Source organism: Tamandua tetradactyla, chromosome 1 (assembly GCF_023851605.1).
Source record: "Tamandua tetradactyla isolate mTamTet1 chromosome 1, mTamTet1.pri, whole genome shotgun sequence".
NCBI lineage: Eukaryota > Metazoa > Chordata > Mammalia > Pilosa > Myrmecophagidae > Tamandua > Tamandua tetradactyla.
In genome coordinates, this window is record NC_135327.1 from 70,654,237 (window position 1) to 70,676,680 (window position 22,444).

The window sequence follows — 22,444 nt, forward strand, 5'->3', positions numbered from 1 at the left end:
CATGCTGGGATGGTAATATGACTTCCACTGGGACGGAGATGGGATGCCCTTGGGAACAGTGAATGACAGGCACTGTAGTTTTTCATGGATTGCTGTTGATAAATTAAGATGAAGTCTCCAGGAATAAATCTCCAATTCATAAGTAGACATCCTTAGATTAAGAAGAGGAGATCATCTCTGATCTGTTTAAAAGAACTACGGAGCAGTATCAGATATCAGGAATCTGACTGGCACCAGTGGCCTTCCGTCTACCCTTCAGTCTGTGGACATAGTTGAGAGAAAGATTCTGGCCCCACCCATGTGAGAGTGAAGGGACACCCTTGATGGGAGGACTTAGACTGTTGAAAAGCATCAGGATCAGATTTCCCTTACCCATGTTACGGAGAAGAAATACATGAACAACAAAACCAACTATCAATCCCAGCATAGAAATATCATACAACCTCAGTGAGGGAAAGCATTGCATGTATCGAAAGGTATTCCATGGGAAAGTTCATGTAGAGATACGCTCATATCTGCATAAATATAGAGAAATATATGAAGTCTACAAAACAGAAAATAACAGATAAGAAGGAAATGACAAGGTGCATTGCAGGATGAGATAAAATGGGAACTGGTTATGATGCACTCATTAACATAAATTTTCATTGGATGCGATGATTAGAAACTTCACTTTCCAACCGAGAATTTGTGATTTACAGGACAAATATGTAATATTCTCTAAGGACCCACAGGAAAAAGATAACATGATAAAACTGACCAGAGAGAAGAGCTAGAAGATTTAGGTAGAAAAAGAAAGCAGAAGGATAGTTGAAGTGACAAAAAATGATGTCCAAAGATTTAAATAGCAAAACATGTTATTTTCAAAATAATGCAATTAAGACTGGCCTCTGACTTTGGTTTTCCTTCTTATAAATTTCCTTTGAAACTTAAATTGTTTAGACGTGTTGTTTAATATCCATGTGTTTAGAGGTTTTCTTGTCTTTCTGTTATTGATTTCTCATCTGCTTCATTATGGTCAGAGAGCATAATTTCAATTCTTTTGCATGATTTCAGTTATTTTAAATTTCTTGAGATTTGTTTTTTTGGCTCAGAAATTGGTGAAATTTCCATCAGTGCTTGAAAAGATTGTATAACTCTGGTTAGGTGAAATGTTCTTTATATGCCAATTAGGTCTACTGATTAGTTGTGTGTTCAGATCTTCTATATCCTTGTTGATTTCCCATATAGTTGTTCTATTATTTGCTGAGAGTGGTGTGTTTAAGTCCCTACTCTACTTGTAGATTTGTGTATTATTTATTTCAGTTCCTTCAGTTATTTTACACTGAGTGCATTTCTGAGGTTCTGAAGGGTGCACACATAGGGCGGTTAGGTCATCCTGGTGGATTAGTTGGTTTTCATTCTGTAATGTCCCTCACTGTATGTAGTTATTTTAATTGCCGTGAAGAATACTTTATTCTTTTATTGTTTTTTGATTGGTGTTTGCATGGTCTATCTTTTCCATCCTTTTACCTTCAGCCTATCTGTTATTGTATTTGGAGTTGTATGGAGATACATATTGTTGGATGATGTTTTTCATCCATTCTGTCAATCTCTGCCTTTTAAATGGTGTTATGATACTATATACATTTAAGTTAATTATTGATATCATAGAGCTTAAATCTGCCACTTTATTATTTTCTGTTAGTTTCCTCTAATTCTCAGTCCTCTGTTTCTCTTTCCTTATCTTCCTGTCAGTTACTTGGATCATCTTTGGAGTCTATCTTGATTTATTTATAATATTTTTGAGTGTAGAGCTTTAGATAATGTTCTCAGTGGTTATGCTAGACATAACTATGTATATGTATATATATAGTATAAATTTTTTAATTTGTGTTTTCTTGTGTGTGTGGCTTATCATAGTCTACTGCTATTGACTCTTTGTCACTTTGAAAGAACTTGTAGACATCATACTTCAATTTACTTATCTCTTCCCTCTCCAGTTTTAAAATATAATTTTCTTAAGTAATTCCTGTCTATACATTGAGCTCACTAGATGGTGTTTCAATTTTTGCTCCAAACATTAAATATTAGTTAGGAAGCTCATGAGATGAATTATAGCCTATTATATTGACCTCAATTTTTATACATTCTGTTGTTCTTCTTTCCTTGCAGAAATTCCACATCTTCTGTTATTTCTCTTCTGTTTAGAGCACTCCTTTTAGCTATTCTTTGAGGAAGGCATTTGCTAACAATAACTTCTCTTCATTTTCCTTCATCTGCAAAAGTCTTTATTTACTCTTCAATCTTGAAAGATAATTTCACTAAATATAGAATTCTTTTGACACAAAAAACATTGTGCCAATTACTTCTGGTATCTGTGGTAAGAAATCCACTGTCAGTTAAACTGATGTTCTCTTATAGGTAGTGCTTTGTTTCCCTCTGGCTGCTTTCAAGATTTTTTTCATTGCCTTTAATTTTCAGAAGTTTGGTTAGGGTGTGTCTTGGTGTATATTTCTTTGGATTTAGCCTATTTGGAGTTTGCTTAGCTCTTGAGTTTTCAGGTTTATGTCTTTTGCCAAATTTAGGAAGTTTTCAGTCATATGTTATTATGTATATATATTTTAGTTCCACATACACTCTCACTCTCTCTCCTTTCTTTCTGGGACTCTGATAATACAAATGTTAGCTCTTTTGTTATTTTCCTACAGGTCCCTAAGACTTTCACTTTTTTTCTATTTATTTTCTTGATATTTCTATTAGGTAAATTCTGTTGTTTTCTTCAAGCTAACCCTTTGTCATTACTACTCCAACATTAAGCATATCCAGTGATTTTTTTTTTTAATTTCTGTTTTCATAGTTTTTTTTTTTTTTTGGTTCTAGAATTTCCATTTGGTTCTTTTTTATAACTTGTTTTTCTTTGCTGACATTTTTTACTTTTTTCTGTTTAATGAAATAGCTGCTTGTTGAAGCATCTCTACAACGGCTGCTTGTCGGATCATTCCAACATCTGATTCATATCAATATGGCATCTACTGATTGTCTTTTCTCTTTCAAGGGGTAATTTTCCAGGTTCTTTAGGTATAATGAAGGATTTTCTATGATATCTTGGACTTTTTTATAATATATATGAGAATATGGATCCTATTTAATATTCTTTTTTAGCAGGCAATCCCTATTTTGCAGTTTAGTGTTAGGATAAGATAGGTATCTCTGTGTTGCTTACCTTTGGACACTACTGATACTATTCTGGCAAATGTGGAGCACTGACATACTTCCTCAATGCAGATGGATGGGGCTCAGCTGTCCCACTCAATACACTGATACCTTCAAGGTGAAGTTGGAAACTAATTTATACTGAGTCATTGCCTCTAAGTAGAACATATAAGCTAAGCTTCCCACTCAGTCCCACTGAAACCTCAGGCAGTGGAGTACAGTTTTCCATTGGTGTTTAGCTATGGTAGGGAAGCTACTGCCAAGAATGTTTTCTTTTATTAGGCCACCCTTTTCCTGGTTGTTTGGCTAGGGGAAACTGGCTCTTCCTGGAGTTGTTGGGTTTTTTGTTTTGTTTTGTTTGTGCCAATTGGTGGCTCTTGGCTGCATTGGAGATGATAAGGAAGCCCAAGGGACTCCCTGCCATATCATTCCTTAAGTCCTGAGGTTCCTAGGTTTCAGCTGTCTCTTCTTTCCCTCTGTCAGAATTTTCCTACACTTATTTGTTATCTTATGTCAGGACCTTTTAGCCATAGGAGGGAGGACCTGGGAGGAACAGGGCTACTTCATTTTGGTTAAAACCAGAATCTAGTCCCTAGCTTTTTAAGCATAACCTTCAAAGCCAGAAGGTAATAGAATACTGCTTATGGATAATTTAAGTAAAAGGACTGTAAACTGCAAATTCTCAACCTAGTGGAAATGTTGCTCTTAAAATGAATAGACCACAGAAATATCTTCACATGTGGCATGGTTTAAAGGTATACTGTAGATATATTCTTATTATAAACCAATGTTAGAAGGCATATGTTAGCCATCTGAGAGATTAATCAACATAAAATCATTAAAATATTGTATCCACAGAATAGATGACCTTTGGTGAATATTGGTACTAATGAAGCCCATAGATTATGAAAATAGTTGCATACATTTGATAAAATAATAATAATAATTTCAAGGTCAAGAATGAACCATGAAAAAGAAGACTGAATGTAAAGCACAATTTGATAAAAATGATAAACATGAGGGGAGTGTAAGGGTAGCTCAGTGGTAGAATTCTCACCTGACATGTGGGAAACCTGGATTTGATTCCTCGTTCATGCACTTCCTCAAAAAACAAACAAAGAGAGCAAGCAAAAAAAAACAAAACAAAGAAAAGTTCAACAAATGGTGCTGTGATAACAGGATACTCACATGGAAAAATAGCGAAATGTGACTCCACCATACAGCATACAAAAAAAATGATATATATGAGTAGGGAAAAGCCTGGGAAGAAATAATATACAAATCCAAGTGGTGAGGACCACTGGTTGTTTTTCAACAGTTAGCATTGATTATTCAATAAGAGTAATGATTAATTTTAATATTGGAATAATCTTTTGTTTCCAGGACACATTAGGAGAGTAGGAGAGGGAAAACCATCAAATGCCTTCCAGTCAGAAAGTTCATGCATTTCTCTTAATACTTTGCCTATTTGAGATGCTTTTATTTTTTAATTTTTAATTTTTTTTTTAAAATACCAAAAAACACCAAACAAATGCAAATATTCCTAACTTTTGATCATTCCGTTCTACATATGTAACCAGTGATTCACAATATCATCACACAGTTGCATATTCATCATCATGATCATTTCTTGAACATTTGCATCTATTCAGAATCTATTTGAGATACTTTTTATACTCTTTCATATATCACTGCTGATTCAGAGTGAATTAATTCAAAGAACAGTCTTTTCTTACATATATTGATGGTAAAACAAGTCTTCTTTTTCATATAGGCACTTACAAAAACTGTGCTTAATACCTTCACAGATAAACATTTTATAGGGGTAATGAACCTGAAAGTGACTACTTGAATTGGAGGCATGTTAAGATTCTTGCTCTCATAATGGATGTTGGACAAAAGTGCAAATGTGCATTTTACAAATGACAAAAGCAATGTCTGGAGGCCATAATAGATGTAGCTATAATGAGAATTCTAAACAACAAAAAGTAATTTTTATATATTTATACATTGCTGTGGGCCAATTATTGAAAAGAAAAGCAAGAATATAAATGATAAGTCTAATCAAACAAAGAAATTACTCAAATGTACTTAAAATGTACATTTTGAAATGGCATTTCTGAAAACCTTAGAAGTGTCATTAGGGATAGACTTGAGTGCATCACTTTCTATTCAGTTGTGGTGAAGCCATAATACCTTTTATTTAACCATATGTACCCCTTTTCGTGAGAGCATTGTACCTTCTACAAGAATTATTCAATCCCATGATTCTAAAGCCATATGATTCTTACTAAATTTCAGTACTGAGCACACACGATACAATGAACATAGCAACCAATTACATAGACTGTCCACTGCAATAAGGTGAGTGGAAGAAGTTTACAGTGAGGACGTGTAAGATTCTAAACATATTCCCTAGTCTCTCATAAGAGACATTAAAATAGGATCTAGGAAATCTAGGTAGTAGATCTCACCCTGCTACCAATTGTGCATGGCCTTAGATAAATCACTAGAATAACTCTCTGCCTAAGTTTCCTTCCCTGCCCACACCATTTTCTCAGTGCTGGGCCAGGTCCCAGGAGCAGTCAGGTTTAGAGAATTCCTGAGATGCAAGACAGATCACAAACCTTTCTCTCTCCCTTTGAAACCATAGAAGGGGCACTGATTCCTAAAGCTTTACTATTTTAAGAAACAAGGGACTGTCATGAGTAGGTACATGAGAGAGCTTGGGAGTGTGGGCTTGTGAAGTATAATTGTTCCCATTTGCTGCCTCTTAGTCAGGGGCATAGAGAAACACAGAGCATCTCGGAGGATTGGCTGTATTCCCACCTGAGTCTTTTTGTTCTTTCTTTCATTAATTACTCTCACATTTTTGAGAAAATAGACACAAAAGTCACTTATTTAAACTATTCTAAGATCCTCCCGTTTTTGCAAAATATGAATACAATATCCTGAGCACCAATGTAAAGAAATAATAGTTGCTTTATAAGTTTAATCCTGCAGGGATGCTTGTAAAGAATAAGTATAATTCTGAAATTTTCTAATGTAGTGATTGACAAATTGCATTAAAAAATTTAAAAGCTCATCCTGTTTTTAAGCAAACAACAACAAAAAAAGGCAGTTTCACATGTGCATATGTACACCTTCCTTTCTTCCTCTGCCCCCCACACATTTCAGTCTGACTTGCTTTTATGGTCACTGAGCAGCACTAGAATGTTGTCTCCCCATTGCATAGCAGCACTGTGCTGGGGTTTCATGCACATTGTCTTACAGGATCCTTCTCCAGGAAGCTCCCTGATTCCTTCCCCATCTGGCTCCATGTATCCCCTGCTTGGAGACCTTACATATACTGCTGTCCTTCAACCTTGTTACTGTTTCTCTGAGGGCGTTTGTGACCTCTAGAGGACGGTGGACTCATGCCCCATGAGCTTGCTGCTACATCGTGAGCACACAGAGATGTTTATTGAATGCATCACCGGTCTCAACGGGGAGCTATCTAATCTCCATTTGACAGCTGATGAGACTTAGTCGATGTCCAGTGCCTGTATTTCTGCCACTAAAAATCAGAACACATTGACTTCTGGTCTGACAGTGGCACTTTATGGTCTCCCAAAAGCTGGGTGGTGTGGGCCTAACTGGGGTTTCAATGTAGAACTGTAAGTTGAAGCTTCCACCTACTTACATAATGACTCTCCCATCATAAATGCTGTGTTCTAAGGTACTTTCTGTATGTTATTTCTGTAATGGAGAATTTCATGGTGAAAATGTGGAACTGACTGTGAAGTAATATGTAGCTTAGTGGTAGGTTTTAAAAGACGTTTCTGGGATTCCTGGGAACCTTTTTGCAGAACCTAGTACAAACATGAGGGCTGTTTCCAGGAACGTTATGGTTCCCTATGGGAACTTGGGAAAGAAAACATAGAGCATGTGCCTCTAAAATATTATACTTAAATATTTACTATATATGAAATATTTAAATTATAGGACTCTAAAACAGCACCAAGTAAAAAACTGTGGCCCCTCTGAATTGTTAATGAGTGCAGGGCCTCAGGAAGGAAATGAGTAGCTGTGTACTTTCTGGGATTCAGGTATTTGCACAACTAGCCTCATACTTCTCAAATCCTGGGTAGAGGCAAAGCCTGTGGAGGCTCATAGTCCATGTGCAAAAGGAACAGGAGAGAAGACAGTTTTGCTGCCACTGCTGACTCTCTCCTGAAGCTCATTGCATGAAATATCTATGCCTCTCCCTTCTGCTTCTGTAGTTGAGGTTTTCATTTTTATGTTAAGCATGTCACTGAAACCACTGTGGCTCTCTTAGTGTAGAGATAAGTGCCCTGTCTGTGATCCATAACTTAATGAGAGAGGCACAAACCTGGGACTCTAGACACATGAGTTGTGCCTCCATCAATAATTGGTCACATGACCTTGGAGAGTTGTCTCAATCCTCTGGCCTCTTGTTTCTGCGTCTGGAAAACAAGGGTACATTCAATTTAGATCTTTTTCTGGCATTCCTTTTCCCTGGGAGAGTCTATAATTCTAGAATGCTGCAAGATGTCTGGTTTCTTTAACACAGAATCTCATCATCAAATTATTGATTGAGAAAATGTGTTATGAAAACATACAGAATGGGTTCTGGTACACAGCAGAATGAGTAACCTCAGTGAGTTAGGAGACCAGATGTCCTCTCTTGCATCCTAGATTAAAACTATAGAACTACATGAATCCAGGATATGTGCTAAAATGAAGGCAGTGCATTCATAACAGAGGAAACCTGGTACAGAAAGCAAATATTAGAGCACTGTTTTAATCCTTTGGCAATGACTATAGTAGTTTATGGTAAGAAGAGACATTTAAGCAATCTGATCAAATAAATTTATTCTGTTTATCTGATCAAATAAATCTTGGTAGTTTTAAAATTTTAATGTTGAACATTACACAAAAATATTTGCAGCTTTTAGCTACAGAAATATCAGGGCAATATGATCCCAGACCCATCTCCTTTTCCTTGTATGCATACATTCCTTGGAAAATCAGTGAGCATCAGTTGAAAGGAGGCTCAATGACGGTGGTAAGACTATGGGGTGGAGCCTACAGGCAAGCTTTAAATACCAGCTATGCCTCAGGATGTGTGAGCCTGGGAAGGTTTATCAAATATTAGAACTTCAGGTGCTTCATCTGTTACATCACCATGATCAAACAGATGCAGCAAAGTTGTCCTATAGGGATTTACATAATGACCAAATGTCATAAATGGCAGACAGCATATGACCACTAGGTTGATTTTCACAGGTTGAGTTTCTGGCCTGTCTTAGTTTTCTAAGGCTGCTATGACAAGTAAAACAGGATAGACAGACAAAAAAATAAAAAAATAAAAAAAAGATTAAACAAACAAAAACAAACAAATAGAACAGATAGGTCTAACCACAGGGATTCAATTTCTTTTGGTTTTGGCAACTAGAAATCTGACATCAAGGTATTTGCAGTGCTTGCTTTTTCATGAAGTCTGCAGCATTCTGGCACTCCTCCACCACATGTCGATTTCTTTCATTTGTTGGCTTTCTCTGACTTCTGGCTTCTATTTCCATGTTCAGTGTACTTTGCTCGTGAGGATTTCAGCCATATTGGATTAAAGCCACCCTGATTCAATTTAACCTCATCTAAATAGGTTCACAACTGCAGAAACAAGGGTTAGGACTTGAACATGCCTTTTGTGAGGGACGTGATTTAATCTCCAACAGTGCCCCTTCTCTCTGCTCACAGATATGTCAGCACTCAGAGTCTGAGAACTGCCTCTCCATTCCTTTAGCCCTCTCTGTACTCTTTCAGGAAGACATTCAGAAATGTAACCCCTCATCAAACAAACATGAGATGGGAGCAAGGTAGCCATATAAGGAAGCAGGAGACCCTAGCACTTCTCATATAATACAGCATACAACTAATGTTGTATCTGACATGAGGGTAGGAATTGAGCAAGTAAGTACCAAGAAAAGGTAAAATGCACTTACAATGATAGAGTTTGGGCAAATGATAGCAATCCTGTTTTTCAAATGGAGTTGTGGGAGATTAGTATAAAATAAGCATTTCAAATTTAATTGAAAATGGCATCTATGTCTAGCTAAGAATACAGACTTCCTCTATTTTTTCTGTTTCTTTTTGGAATTCTCTATGGCTGCTGGAGTGGCTGATAGAAGAGAGTGAGGAGAAAGACAAGTTATAAGGAAATGAAAGTTATAGTGGTCCAAGGAAGGAATACAATGTGCCTAAATTCGATCTGAAGCTGTGGCCATGGGGTGAAGTAGAAGTGACAGAATTTGGCAGTTTCTTGAGTATGTGAGGTCCCAAAGAAGGTGGAGATGAGTATGGCTTATTTTCCGAGTCTGGGTGATTGTATGATGGTGACATTCATGATACTGAAAAAGCTAGAGGAAGAACACATCCTTAAGGCTGATATGAGTTTCACTGGCATCTAATACATTGGCAAATTGTACAGGGGAAGATGTCTAGTGACAAGGGCAACTTGAAAAGACCCAAGAAGAGTGTGTGGTTATAAGAAGAACAGGGCCCTAAACACTTGAGATTTCTAGAAATGCCTGTATTTCTGTTCGATGAAGAAAATAATCCAACTATGGAAAAAGACAATGGGCTACCAGAAAATGGGTAGATCCAAGCCTCACAGGTGGATGACTGCTCATTTGCTTTGTACTCCAGGTTTATTTCTGTGATATCTTGTTTACTTCTTTTTAATATGCTGTATCAGGGTTTGGCATAGTATGGTCTGCAGGCCAGAGCTGTCCTACCACCTGTTTCTTTTTTGTAGTAAAGTTTTATTTGAATATAGCCATGCATGTTCATTCACATCTTATCTATGGCTGCTTTTGTGCTACAAGGATAGGGTTCAGTAGTTTTAACAGAGAATATATGGCCTGCAAAGCTTAATGCACTTACTTACTGTCTGGATCTTTGCACAAAGTTTGTTGGCCACTGCTCCATTCCATATTATGCCACGTTGATCATTGGTTCTGTTCTGTAGCAAAGGCCTGGAAAGGACCTGTGGGTTTCCTTGATTGCTTTCTGTATTCACAAGTTATGGGCATATACACAGTGGAAGGAAATTTGTAAAAACAAGTTGTGAATTACTTACGGACCCATGGAGAATGAGTCAGTAGACAGTAGACAAAAGGGAAGGATGAATACAATTTCAGAGAATAAATTTTCATACAAACATGAGCAATCACAGAGAAAGGTGCTATTGAGATATTCCTCCAGAAACATCTCCAGAATGTTTTAAGTATTGAGATAACTCCAATGCCTCCGTCAGTTGGAATCATAACAGAAGTAACCACAGGCTGCTTTTAGAAGGCTGTGGCCACCTGTCATTGTTGTATGGATATCTCTAATTGGCACAACTTTCCACCAGTATTTATTTTACTAGCTATCTGTAGTATCACAATTTTATTTGGTTCTTAAAGTGACCCTGTGTTTTAGTTTTCAAAGTTGTTGAAATGCAATATACCAGAAATGGGTTGGCTTTGAATGATAGGGACTTATTGACTTACAAGTTTACATACTGAGGCCATGAAAATGTCCAACTCAAGACATCATCAAGATGATATCTGGACCTAAAGACAGGTTGGCAGCGATCATCAGCTCTTCTGTCACATGGAGCAAGGTACATGGCAGGTCTGCAGATCTTTCCCTTCTCTTCCAGGTTTCATTGCTTTCAGCTTCTGACTTCTCCATCTGTGGCTTTTTTTCTCAGTTCCTGTGTCTTTTTCTCTTTCAGCTTCTCTGTCTTTCTATATATCATGCCTTTATATAGGGTTCCACTAAGATGATTAAGACCCACGTAGGGCATGCCTCAAGTGAAATAACCTAATCAAAAGGTCACAATCACAGGTATGGATTAGCTTTAAGAATATAATCTTTTCTGTGGTGCATACAGTTTCAAACCATCACACCCTGCAAGGGAGCAGACATCATTATATTTGCTTATAAAGACAGCAATTGATGTGCAGAGATACTTTGTAACTTGGTCAAAGCTACCTCGCCAGCGTGTAGACAATTGTTCCTAGAGCACAAGTCTTCTGGTCCCTTTGCCAGTGCTCTTTCCTCAGTCCCTTCCCTCCACTTCTGACATACGCAAAATGATGCTCTTATGTAGATGGTCCTCTATATCCTAGTCTGCCCATCTCTCTTGAACGTCCTAATAGCAATGGGTTAATGGGTGTGTTCAAAGATCCTCAAAAATAAAAAGATCCTCAGTATGTTTGTGAGAGGAAGAAAGAAGCTTTAGCCCAGAAAACTACTTTTTTTTTTTTTTTTTAACATAATGATGTATTTTCAAAACAGAGAGATCTCTGCTAAAAACCTTTTTTTTTCTTCCATGCGGGAGACCTGGGTTTAATTCCCAGGCCATACACCAAAAAAGCAAACAAACAAAAACTCTTTTTATGTAAAATGGGGAAAGTAATAACTGCCTTACACAGTAAGACTATCAATTGAAATAACACTTGGAACATTAGTAGGCTTCCAATAGCTGTTTACTTTCCCCTCCGTCCTTCCTGATTTTCTTCTTCCCTGCCCAGAACTACAGTTGTGCCCTGGTCTCACCTAAATGTGGGTTGAATCATGGCCAAAATATCACACACATACTCAAAGCCATGGGAGCATGACCACCCTTAGTTTTTCATTTCACCCCTGTTCCTGCAGGATGAGCCCTCTGATCACGGTGTCAGAGGGCTCATGTCCTATGTGGAGCCAAAGACCTTCCACGAGCAGCTAAGGATAGTCCCTTCACACTATGAAAGTGGCTCAGGATCACATCTGCTCACAAATCTTGCCCATATGAGGAAGTCTTGCTTTCAAAATCTTTAGTGTTTCCCACTCAACTCATCAGGCCCATAAGTCAGATGTAGGTGAAACTCTGGGAAGTGATTGTAGCCCCAGCTTTTATATATTTCAAAGTCCAGCAGTCCACTGACACAGGTTGAGAGAAGGGCTTCCATTATCACTCTCACCTGTATCATGGCCCCTATTGTCCTTATCAGATACCTGAGAAGGTGGAGGATGAGAATGGAAATGCCATATGAGCTAAAGAGAAAGGTGAAATGTCCGTAAAGGAATTCAGCATGGAAGAAGACTCACAAAGGGACAGTCACATGTAGTGGGGAAAAGAACCCAAATCACATGAGCATGGCTAGCATGGGACAACATTCTACTACTCGAAGGGCATACTGCACCCATAATACCTGTGGCAACTCACACTCTCTGTTGGTACAAGAGTACCAGACCCCTTCTGTCCCTATTCCCCCGTTTCTTAAGGAGGATCACGGTGATAGGACACAGAGCTGAGGTTGTGCCTTTGTCAGGCACACATACTCAGATATCATGTTAAGGAGCATGGAATTCTACAGACTAAAAGGATTTTTTTAAAAAAATTAATAAGCAGCATATGCAACATCCTGGATCAGAGAATAACAAAATAATAGAGATTGGTTAAATAAGCAGAATATCTAGAATGTCAGTGTCTTCTCCATTCCCTTGAAGATATTTTTGAGGTTTCCCTTCAAGTTGGTGAGCACCTACTGCCTCAGTCCCAGTGGTTTCCCTTGGTAAACAGTTCTTTATATTTTGGGGACTTGCCCCCTTGGACCAACCACTCCCTCTGCAACATTGCAAAGTGTATTCCCTCTGGTACAAAATAATTCTTCAGCTTTCTGAAGACATTTTCATGTTCCCTCTTGCTCTGGGTCTGTCTGAGCATTTTCATGATAAACAATTTTAATATTCTCATATGTTCCAAAAATAATATAATTTCAAGACCCTCATGGAGCTAAAAACATTTTGCTTGAGGATTTTTAATCTATCAGGGTCTTCATTTATGTGTGGAGCCTGGAAAAACACATGGCATTACAAATATACTCTCACCATCTACACATCCCAGTGAGACACTTGTCACATTTTGGCAGAAGTCCATACTCCCATAAGCACTGTCTAAAGTTATATCTACTTTTATGCAATTGCTTGATATGGCTGGTTGATATTGAGCTGCTCATCATGTTGAAACCCCACCTATGAGTTAAGACCATTCACAAGAGAGTTTAGCTAGAAAGGAGGGAGGCTGACAGGCACCTTAAGCAATGAAGCTAGAAGCGAAGTTCAGTGAAAGAAAGATAGGAGAAAGACAGGTAGGTCTTTGGACCAAGCAATTAAGACCAAGCAGTTCATTTCATAACAGATGTGTAAATATGTGTGAATTACTGGTGAACCAGTTATTCCCACAATACTTTTTAAGAACGAGAACTTGTACTGGTGTTTGAGCTCATAACAGAGGGATGAAAGACTGGCCTGGCTGGACAAAAAAGCAGTTGACAGATGGGGAGACATTAAGGTATCTAGTGGCAAAGCTCTCAGGATTTTGGAGCACTGTAGTTTATTCAACTCTGTATCTTGTTTTTTTTTTTTTTTTTTTTTTTTTTTTTTGGCACAGGCAGGTTCTGGGAATTGAATCCAGGTCTCCTGCATGATAGGCGAGAATTCTACCACTGAACCACCATTGCACCACCCCAACTCTGTACCTTTTAATTGTATTTATGTTTACTTATTCTCCACCTTGTTTCAGCAAAGATTTACTGATACCTGCAAATGATAGGAGACATTCAAAATGAGCTGGGAGAAGAGCATAGGAGGGGCAACCAGAATTGGAGCAAAGATGCTGAACATAAAGTGATGTTCTTCATGTGTAAACCATACATTTGACTCCAAGCATTTGAAGCAACCAATTAGAAAAGAGAAAATTGATTAATCCCACATCTCACAATGTCTTAAAGATGAAACACAGGTCTTTACCTGAAGTTGTGGAGCTTTTCTTCATATGATATTGACTAGAATTTGTCAAGGAAGGGGGTTGCTGGGAGAGGACATTGTACAGTATCATGAACAGCCTTAATGATAAAAATTTTTAATGCAATTCTACTGAGATATTTTATATATTCACATACCATATAATCATCCAAATTGTACAATCAGTGGTTCATAGTATCATCATGTAGCTGTTCATTCATCATCATATTCGATTTTTGAACATTTTGATTACTCCAAAAGAAATAAGAATAAGAATAAAAGTAAAAATAAAAGTGAAGACCACCAAAAACATCCCATAATCTCCCTTCCCCTATTATTTATTTAATCTTTATCTTTTTCCTTTTTCTTCCTCATCTTTCCATATACTGGGTAAAGGAAGTATCAGTCACTAGGTTTTCACAATCACACAGTTATACCTTAAAAGTTCTACAGTTATTCAATCATCTTCAAGAATTAATGCTGTTGGATTGCAGTTCAACAGTTTTAGGTATTTCCCTCTAGCTACTCCAATACACCCAAAACTAGAAGGAGCTATCCATTTACTGGATAACCTCCCAAATTATATCTCAGCTGTATTTGAAATCTCTGAGCTATTGAAACTATTTTGTTTCATATCTGTTCTTCTCTTTGGTCAAGAAGCCTTTCTCATTCCCATCATGCCAAGACAAGGCTCATCCTCAGAAGTTATGTTCCACCTTGTGAGGGAGATTTACACCACTGGGAGTCATGTTCCATATAGGGAGGAGGGCAGTGAATTCACCTCCTAAAATGGCTTAGAAAAAGAGACCACATTTGAGCAAAAAATGAAGTTCTCTGGGATGACTGTCAGGCATAATCATAAATTGATTTAGCCTCTCCTTTGCAGGAATAAGTTTCATAAGGGCAAACCCCAAGATCAAGGGCCTGTCCTAACAAATTGGCAGTCCCCAGTAATTGTGAGAACATTGGGACTTCTCAGGTGGGGAAGTTTAATATTCTACCTTTTTCCAATTCCTCACAGGGACTTTGCAAATGCTTTTTAAAATTCTGACCAGAATACTCTGGGATTATTGGGACATCCCACCAACATGTACAAACCAACAAGATCTCACTCCCTATTCAGGGTTTCATGCAATTATGGTGTTTGAATAAGCTGACCATACAAGTAGATTAGATAATGTGCTATCAAAAATATAAATTTGCACCAAATATGAATCTCTTCCTTTGGTCTCTTATAGAAGTTGAAGTTTAAAATGCAAACTACCTGCTAAAAGGATAACCCCATACTTCCCTCTCCTGGGAAATCTGAAGAGATAAAACACAATATCCAACTTTCATTGGTGAAATTGTTGACCTGCCCTAACTGGGTGAACAGAACTAGTTCCTCAGAGATCTGTTAACAGCTGGTCCCTCCTTTACCATCAAGACAGCCTGTCCTACCTGGACTGATGGGAGCCATAATTTTGATTCTCTGTAGACTAGGGCTCCTCCTTTCCCCTCTGAACTAGGTCTCAAGATGGTTAGCAGTAAGAATTCAAACTTGCTTTTAATTTATTCATAACTTGTAAATCGGTGCTATCATTGTAAAAAAATGGGCTTGTAAAAAGCCCACTGATGGAAAATCACTTTTAGTCCCAATGCTGGAACTGAGAAAAACCCATCTTTAACCGCCAGATGAAGTTAACCTGGTATGTCATTTACCAGGAGTTTTTGCAAAGTGGATGTCATTGGTTAGTGTATGAAATGCCACTCAATCCAGGGATGGCTGTCATATTTCAACTACCTTCTTGATTATTTGTGGAATCTAGGGCTTTGATTCTGGGAGGTAGACTGGCTTTGTACTGGCAATGATATGTTGTCCACTCAAAGACTGATCATTTAACTTTGCTCAGAGGCTTACCTATGATAGAAAACATTCTGTTGGGAGACAAATCTATATGTGACTCTCATATTTCCATATGTCTTACAGGCAGAGGCACAAACTGCCTTTTTTTTTTCAGGGTTATCTTTTCAAGGATGTTGGAAGAGGAAACAGCCTTGGAAGATAAAGATAGTTTCTCCAAACTCAGCAAAGATCAGACTTGTTTGCTATCCAGGATGATAAAAATAATGTATGCTTCTGGGGGTAAAGGATGGGCATGTTTATTTCCAGCTCATAATAAAAGATCCAGGTTCCCTAAGCATGGGGTTTCTCTCCTGTAGTGCAATTTAGTATATGTAGAGGCACCACCTAGCCCTTGTCATGCAGCCTTGTGGGAATTAGGGCTCAAGGAACTGATGCAAGAAAATGCTGAAACTTTGCTGCTATTGCCATGAGTAATAAACTGCCCTTTGTCTCTGAAAAAAAAAAACAAACAAATATAGTCAATATGATCCTTTACCCTTTAGTCTGGTTTACCTTAGTCCTACCTGGATCAGTTTCATTCACATCTCTAACTGATGTGAATGTAAAGTCTGACCACTTTTTCAATGTTTTTAGTAGTGACTGTATGGGGTCATAGCTGCAGAACTCTAGCTTTGAGTCTCAGATGTCACACAGATACCCAAAGGCCAGGAAATGATAAGGTTATATACAAAGAGCTCAGAATCTCAGAATTTAGAAATAACAGTTACAACTCTGAAATAGATGTCACTGCTGTAAGAGCTTATAATCTAGGAATCTTTGCAATAGGCATTCTGATAACCTATGTTCTCAAATTCACTTCTCAGAGTTCGCACATTATAGTTAGTCCATATTAGTGAGGTGTAATTATATCTGTCTTTTCATTTCTGGCTTATTTTATTCAACCTTACTGTCCTCAAGGTTCATTTATTTTGTTGCATCATGACTTTATTCCTTCTTGTAGATGCTGATTGTAGCCACTCTATAGTCCATTGTATGTGTACACCACAGTTTCCACTTCCATTCCTCAGTCTATGTACCCTTAGGCCACCTCCATCCACTGCAAAATGAGAATACGGACACCATAAATACCAGTGTGCAAATGTCCATTCATGCCCTGCACTCAGTTATTCAAGTATACACTTAACTAGAAGTTTGCAGGATCATAGGGAAAACCCACCCTAGCCTCCTGTGGAGCCACCACACTGCCCTCCAGGGAGGCTGCACTGTACTCTGCTTCCCTACCAACAGTGAATAGGTACAGCTCTCTCTGCACATTTTCTCCAGCCCTTGTATCTCTCTGTTCATTTTTAAACAGTTTTACTTAAACATCATGAAATCCAACCTGAGTAAAAAAATCAATGGTTCTCGGTATAATCACATAGCCATGACTACACTACCACAATCTACATTTCCATTAAGTGTCTTTGGGAAAAGATACTTTTCCAAAGAGGAAATACAAATGGCTCAGAAACATATGAAAAGGGTGCATGGGTAGTTCAGTGGTAGAATGCTCACCTTCCATGCAGGAGACTTGGGTTCTATTACTGGACCATGCACCTAAAAAAACAAAAAACAACAACAAAAAACATATGAAAAGATGCTCAACATCACTGTTTATGAGGGAAATGTAAATCAAAACCACAATGAGATGTAATCTCATACTTATTAGAATGGCCATATCTAAGAACAAAAAGCAAATGCTGGAGAGGATGTGGAGAAAGAGGCACACTTATTCACTATTGGTAGGAGTGTAGAATTGTGCAACCACTCTGGAAGGCAGTTTGGCAGTTTCTCAGGAAGCTAAGTATAGAATTGTCATGTGGTCCAGCAATTCTGTTGCCAGGTATATATTTGGAGGAAATGAAGGCAAAAACAAAATTAGACATTTGCACACCAATGTGTATAGCAGCATTATTCACGATTGCCAAGGGATGGAATCATCCATTGCCAAGGGATGGACGAATGGGCAAACAAACTCTGGTTTATATACATGATAGAATGTTATACAGCTGTAAGGCAGAATAAAGACAAAATAAAATCATGAAGTATGTGATAATGTAGATGAACCTTGAGGACAATCTGCTGAGTGAAATTAGCTAGAAACAAAAGGATAAAACCTTTAATTGATGAGTTGATGACAGGTTTTCTGGATTGGCTGGACATTATACTAACACCTATGCCTACAGAAGCAAAAAGACAAAGAAAAAACAACAAAAACTTAACAGATCCTCCCCCCAAAAAAAACTGGACTCCTTAAATGATCCATTTGTCTATCTGTCTAAACTTGGCTTGATCTAGAAGTGGATTTTTAAATATTGACCTGGTTTCCATCATGTGATCCTCTTTGAATATTGTTTACCAGCCTTTCTGAGTCTGTATCCTCAGCCCTAAAATATGGGTAACCTCTCATCCAGGTTACAGGATACTTAAAATAATTAGACATAGGGCGGGCCGCGATGGCTCAGCGGGCAAGAGTGCTTGCCTGCCATGCCGGAGGACCCCGGTTCGATTCCCGGCCCCAGCCCATGTAAAAAACAAACAAACAAAAAATAATAAAATAAAGCATGCCATTTAAAAAAAAATAATAATTAGACACTAAAATGTGGGTATGTGTTAGCATGGTGTGTGTTCTAAAAGGTTATGGTATGTTTGACAACAACAACTGCAACCACAATCCCAACACAAAGTAGTTGCATTCTAGGATTGAATTTGATCTTCTTTCATGCTTTTGGAAGCAGGCTTGGGCAAAGCAAAAAGGTGTTATTTGACCCAGATGGAGATTCTGTGTGTCTGCATACTTGGTGGGTGCAGTGCTTGAGGGCTTATTTTTCAATTTTTCTTTCACAGGAATAACTCTCTATAGCCACCCATATGGAGGAGCATTGCTGAACGAGGACAAGATGTGAGTTGAAGGAATGCTGGTGGGAGGTGGGGAAGCTGGTTGAACCTTAAAGACGTTATGTCAAGTGATATAAGCCAGACACAAAAAGATAAATATTGTGTGATCTCACTTATATGAAATCCCTAGAAGAAGCAAATTCCATAGAGAAAGATATTAGATTAGAGGTTACCAAGGGCTTTAGTTATAGCTCAGCGGGTGCAGTTTCTCTTTGAGATGATGAAAAATTGAGGTAATGGACAGTGGTGATGGTAGCACAATATTACAGATGCAATTAATACTACTGAATTGTACATTTGAATGTGGTTAAAATGGGATGTTTTGAGTTGTATACATGTTACTACAATAAAAAATTTCTTAAGAAATAACCGCAGCTCTGAAAGAAAATCATTGGGTTACTTAGGGGAAGTTTTGATCCCTCTTCTCTCTTTGAATTTGCCTTGAAAGATTTTCGCACATACAGTTAGTGGTGCAGGGCATGAGCATTTCTTTGCAAAGTAAGGGGTGTGGTTCTTAAAAGATGAAGCACATTTTGCTTAAAAGGGATGAGCAGCTCACGCAGCCATATTTCAAAGTAGAAATTGTTCTAGCACTGAAGATGAGACCCCACATTATCTAGAAAATTTTTACAGCTTAAAATCATAAACATTGCATTAATATAAGTAATCTCAGAAACACATCCTTGAAAATTACTTCTGCAACTCTTCCCTCACTGTGCAAATAGAGTTATGTGTGGTGATAAAGCCAGTGCATTTTGTGTATGGAATTCAGTGTCAGTTCTCATTGTCTTGCTAGAAGGTACAATCTTCTGCCTCTTCTTTTCTTTTCTTTTTTTCCTTCTATTTTCTGTCTCTGTCATTTGGTTGACAAACTCTTAGCTAAAATTTATAGTGAAATTATTATTTATTTATTTCCTGTGTCTTCCAAATGAAATTGAAAAACACTAATCTACTCCAATGTCCATCAAGTGGTTAACTTGGCAGGAAGTATCATTATCTTTATACTGATTTTCTGGATTCTACCACTAGCAATCTCTAACTCCAGCTCAGAATCCTAGGTGTAGGTTAACTGATGTCCATTATTAACAGAAGGCATATTTGAAAAGAGGGTATGATATAGTAGTGTTTGGTGAGCAGTTTCCTCATGTTCATCAGCTGGTAAACCATTGTGTGAATAGATTGTCCCTAAATAATAGATTGTCCCTAAAGAGATACCTGAGATGAGTGTGTCAATTGCCTTGAGAGAATAATGTTAATAGTTTGTCAATTGAAAAAAAAGAACAAAAATTTGTACAATATATATATGTCTACAAAAATATAACTATATATTATGAAATCTTTTTGATATTTTGCATGATAAAATTCAGAGATGGGTCAGTGATGTATGGGGCTGTAATGAATGCCCCTTCCTGGCAGGTGCTGTTTATGGAGCAAGGTGGTCCCAATATGAATAAAGCGAAAGCTTACCGTGGATACCACCCTGGGAAGTTCTTTTAATTTTTATGGAAGTTCAGGTCAATGTTCAAGAGTAGACTTTGAGTTAGGCAAATCCCAAAAACTCCTTTATCTTTCTGATTCTCAGTTATGTCTTCTGTAAACTAGGAATAACAATACGTGTCTCAAAATGTTGTTGAGGGGTATTCTAGTTTACTAGCTGCTAGAATGTAATATATCAGAAGTAGAATAGCTTTTCAAATGGGGAATTTAATAAGTTGCTAGTTCACAGTTCTAAGGCTGTGAAATTGTCCAAATTAAAACAAGGCTATAGAAATATCCAATTTAATTCATCTAAGGAAAGATACCTTGGTTCAAGAAGGCTGATGATGTTCAGCATTTCCCTCTTAGCTGGAAGGGCACATGGCAAACATGGTGGCATCTGCTAACTTTCTCTCCAGGTCTCTTGTTTCATGAAGCTCCCTGAGAGGTGTTTTCCTTCTTCATGTCCAAAGGTCGCTGGCTGATGGACTCTGTGGTTCTCTCAGCCTTCTGTCATGGTGCTGTGACTCTCTCCTCATTCTCAAGAGAAGCTGTCTCTGAAATGTCTCATCTTTCATAGTATTGCAGTAAACTCATCAACATCCGCATACAATGGGTGGAGGCATGTCTCTAGCTAATCAAGTTTAATGCCCACAATTGTTTGAGTCATATCTCTATGGCGATAACCTAACCAAGTTTTTAACCTATAGTACTGAGTAGAGATTAGAAGAAATTGTTGCTCTCACAAGATTGATTAGGATTAAAACGTGGCTTTTCTAGGGTATGTAAATCCTTTCAAAGCGGTACAAAGAAATTTAATAAGGGATAATCAAAATGTACTTGGTCAATAAGCCTAGTCAATCATAGGTTCTTCTTTAATGGCTTTTATGACTATTATTATCACTGGTTGTTAATAACCAAAAGGAGACCAGCGCACTTTGTCTGACTGTTTTATTTTGCCTACAGCTTGGAGAGTATCCGTCAGTGTGGTGTTGCCCTCTGCATCGTTCTGGGATTCTCTATCCTGTTGGCATCAATTGGTAGCTACGTGGTGAAGGACAGGGTGACTGGAGCCAAGAGGTTGCAGCACCTTAGCGGTCTTGGCTACAGGACATACTGGTTCATTAACTTCCTGTATGACATGGTAGGATGAGGAAATGCAATCCTGTGTACCTCTGCAATAGTGATCATTTAGTGTGTGTCTGTGTTTGGGGAAAGGGGTTTGGGTACCTCAGTCCAACCACAAAAGAAAGCATCATTTGTTGGTAAGACTGTTTCAAGTTTAGTCACTTTAATTATCACCATCAATCATTTAGAATTGCTCCATGAGAGTAAGAAGCTGCATAGTGCAAATCTGGAAAATCAGGGACCTGCACAGAAATATGAAATTTCTTACTGGGGAGATGAGAAAATAATCATCTTTAATATGCTTTTTCTGGGAGGTGGTAGGTGAGGTGATAAAAATAATTAGAAATAATTTGTCATCTGCTTACATAAAACAAATTCCAGCATGACTTGTACCTCTTTGCATATATGAGTAAAAGGTATCAGCATTTTCCTTTATGTATTCAATTCTCCAGTGGAAATCCTCCAGATCATTTTATTCATTCCTTAAGAGGGTAGTAACAGATGCAATGTCATGTTGTTTACCAGAAGCCAAAACACTTATCTTGAATCAAAAAGCACATGTAATATGATAAATGGCTCTTCAGTGGTCAATATCTTCTTTCCATGTTACTTAGAATTGTCCTTTACATAGGAAAGTGTTGCTTTGTCCTTATAAATGTGATTCATCTTATATTGTAGAAGACCTTACTTAACAGAAGCTCTATTAACAGACCTTAGTTAATAGAAGGGAAAAAAGTTCTGAAATTTAAAGAGTTCCTTCAATACAACAGATGCTACACTAGCCACACATGGTCTGCCTCTCTGTGCTACAGTCTGGTGTATCAGTGGTCTCGTCATGTTTGTTCCTTTGAGCTGGCTCATAATTTAGCTGATTTATTTCTTTTTGAACAGGTGACATGAGTTTTTTGTGTGTGTTTGGGGGGGGTTAAGTACAATTTATATGGGTCACACCTAAAAATTACCTCAACTCTAGGAGATCATTTGACCTAATCAGGTTCTTCTTTACACTTGTCCAGGGGT

At 37.8% G+C, this 22,444-nt stretch overlaps 1 protein-coding gene across 1 annotated transcript in view; it reads left to right on the forward strand.

The window, feature by feature from the left end:
• The window catches only part of ABCA13 (ATP binding cassette subfamily A member 13), a 442,652-nt gene that overhangs the window by 333,137 nt on the left and 87,071 nt on the right, over positions 1–22,444 (forward strand). The window contains 2 exon segments of the mRNA XM_077118896.1: positions 18,770–18,824; positions 21,263–21,440. Coding sequence (XP_076975011.1) covers positions 18,770–18,824; positions 21,263–21,440 — 233 coding nt within the window.